This window comes from Curcuma longa, chromosome 20 (genome assembly GCF_044706935.1).
Source record: "Curcuma longa cultivar G26 ecotype Majalengka, Jawa Barat chromosome 20, ITB_CL_G26_1.1, whole genome shotgun sequence".
Taxonomy (NCBI): Eukaryota; Viridiplantae; Streptophyta; class Magnoliopsida; order Zingiberales; family Zingiberaceae; genus Curcuma; species Curcuma longa.
In genome coordinates, this window is record NC_133880.1 from 9,743,033 (window position 1) to 9,746,032 (window position 3,000).

Consider the following 3,000-nt stretch of genomic DNA (forward strand, 5'->3'; position numbering starts at 1 on the left):
GACATATTTAGATTAGTTTTATCCATTCAAAATGTAATTATCAAGGATTACATCCACTTGGTGGGAAAGATGTACTAAATGTAGAAAGTGAGGCCTGTTTTTATCAAGGTTTTGAAGTGGAACTTCCAAAAAATGGAAGGAAAGAGTCATGAATGAGAATTCGATTAAGATGAAGCTAAATGAATTAGAGGTTGCAAAAGGAGATCAAAATTCTAGCTATTTGTATAAAATTCCATCACGAAGAAAGAGGAAGGTGGGCATTCGAACTGTCATGGTGGGAAATGACATTTACAGTGATCATGACATTCACCATAGATTTCAAGGATGATCTGGTTTATCTAACTAGATCATTATATAACTTTAGACGCCACCAAATGATTCTGAGAACATTAAGGTTCGGTGCAGCGGGTAGCACCATTCTTTTCTGAAATTGAGTTAGCAGTGAAAGGTGAGGGAGAGGCCAAGATTGTGTGGACTCGATGACTTGAACATTGAACTAACTCTTCATTAGCTCTCTTGGCAAAATTGTCCTGTTTGCAATCTTCTAAAAATCCTACCAAGGCTCATTACAGATGGCGAGATTGAATTATAAATGCATGCCTACCAGATATGAATGATTCAAAAGAAAGCCGGTGCCCTCTCTCCTCCAGCATTGCCTTAGAAAATTGTTGGATTAAATCCACATATAAGGTTTGGTCTGAAGATCGTTTCGCGTGCTTTAGAATGTTGAATTGGTGTAGCAAAAATAAAGATCGACTTTGCAAAGGCCTTCGACAAGGTTAACTAGAAAAGTCAATCTGGTATTCGGTCTCATGTCAGAAGGGTATTTTATCAAAAAGTGCACTTGGGTTTTAAAAATCACAACACTTCAAAATTTATCAAAAAGTGTATTTCATTCTCAAAATATCCTTTTTTTATTAAAAAAATATAAAATATATAAAAAAAAATTGGCCGCGCGGCCAGAGATTTCTAATTGCGCTGAGAATTTTTTTAAATATATTTTTGTATTTTTAATAAAAAGAGTATTTTAGGTTTTTAGTGAATTTTAATTATGTATGGTAGGCCTCTTAGTAATTTTCAAAATTGACGTGTGGTCCTTTGATAAAATACCTACCCATTTCTCAATTGCTGCATTTTATCTGCTGTTCAGTGTCCACGCCATCAAATGATCATCGAAAGAACAGCATGTGCTATCTATCCTATCCTTGGATGCTAATAAAGGAAATCTGCTGGTGATCAAACGATGACGGACGGGAATATATATATCTATCTTTGCTAAATCTACTACTCATCCTTATCTCAACTCATCCAATTTGGGATCCCTGCCAACTCCCTGCCTTGCGTGACTAACTTGTTCTCTCTAACAATAACAAATTAAATGTTGTGAGGAGGGAGCATCGAGAATAAAAATGGATGGATAGCTTTCGGAGAATAAAATCTATCTCTGGTAATCTTTTGAAGTACTTTATTGAGCTCCAGCTAACTTCTCCTTTTGTGGAACAGAACAGGCATTGTTATTGTTGACAGGATCTTATGGGCTTAACTTTGATGACCATCTCAAGTCAAAGTCTTGGAAGGCAAGGAAAAATGGACCACTCCCTCCCTCCTCTTTAAACGCGCTTGTTGAGTTGTCGGCCAAAGACATCGATCGGAGAAGGTCATCGTCGGAGGGAGTCCATGAACAGGGAAGAGACGAGCCACATCCGCCGCCGGTGCCTCCCCAAGCGGATCATCCTGGTGCGGCACGGCGAGAGCCAGGGGAACCTTGACACGGCGGCGTACTCCACCACGCCCGACCACAAGGTTCCGCTTACTCCGCAGGGCGCCGAGCAGGCCCGTGCGGCCGGCGAGTCCATCCGCCAGATGCTGTCGTCGGAGGATGGGGAGAACTGGAAGGTGTACTTTTACGTGTCGCCGTACGAGCGGACTAGGGCGACTCTGCGGGAGCTGGGCCGCGCCTTCCCGCGCCACCGCATCGTCGGCGTCCGCGAGGAGTGCCGGATCAGGGAGCAGGACTTTGGAAATTTCCAGGTGGAGGAGCGGATGAAGGCCATCAAGGAGGCGAGGGAGCGCTTCGGCCGCTTCTTCTTCCGCTTCCCTGAAGGCGAGTCCGCCGCCGACGTCTTCGACCGCGTTACCAGTAAGTAAGAACTGACTGAATATTCAATCTTCTGGTTACAGAAATGACACAAAGAAAGGGGAGCAGGTTTCATGGAGTCGCTGTGGAGGGACATTGACATGGGGAGGCTGGAGCATGACGAGAAGGCGGAGGTGAGCTTCGTGATCGTGTCGCACGGCTTGACCTCGCGGGTGTTCTTGATGAAGTGGTTCAAGTGGACGGTGGAGCAGTTCGAGCTGCTGAACAACCCCAGCAACTGCAACATCAGAGTCATGCAGCTCGGCCCTAGCAGCCGCGACTACACCCTCGCCCTCCACCACTCGGAGGAGGAACTCAGGCAATGGGGGCTGTCGCCTGAGATGATCGCCGACCAGCAGTGGAGGGCCACCGCCAACCGTGGCAGTTGGCACGAGAACGATCTCTGGCATCTGGGGAATTTCTTCGAACACCTCAAAGACTCCCACGACGAGGAGAAGCCGGTCGAGTAGCTGCCATTTTTTTTTAACATAATGCTTTAATTTGTCTATCTTATTTTCGTTTGGGTGTCAGATATTGCATTCGCATTCTGTGTGACTAGGGGTGTAAACGAGCCAAGTTGCTCATGAGCTATTCGAGTCTCAGTTCGAAAAAAAGTTCGTTTGAGTTCGTTCGATTAAGTTAACGAACCGAACTCGAGCTTGATTTCGAGTTCGAAAATATTATCGAGTCAAGTTCGAGCTTAACAGTATTTGGTTCGTGTGCTCGCGAACATGTTCGTTTAAAGGCTCACGAACATGTTCGGGAATATGTTCGTTTAAAGACTCATGAACGTGTTTGGTAAGAGATTCGTGAATATATATATATATATATATATATATATATATATATATATATATATATAT

General features: G+C 44.1%; 1 protein-coding gene across 1 annotated transcript; it reads left to right on the forward strand.

Annotated features, from left to right (window-relative positions):
• Positions 1-1,581: 1,581 nt before the first annotated feature.
• On the forward strand, positions 1,582-2,829 carry LOC141813931 (phosphoglycerate mutase-like protein AT74). Its single transcript, XM_074701940.1, has 2 exons — positions 1,582-2,140; positions 2,207-2,829. Exons 1-2 carry the CDS (start codon positions 1,678-1,680, stop codon positions 2,605-2,607), a joined length of 864 nt encoding a protein of 287 aa, XP_074558041.1. The 5' UTR covers positions 1,582-1,677; the 3' UTR covers positions 2,608-2,829.
• The last annotated feature ends 171 nt before the right edge of the window (positions 2,830-3,000 follow it).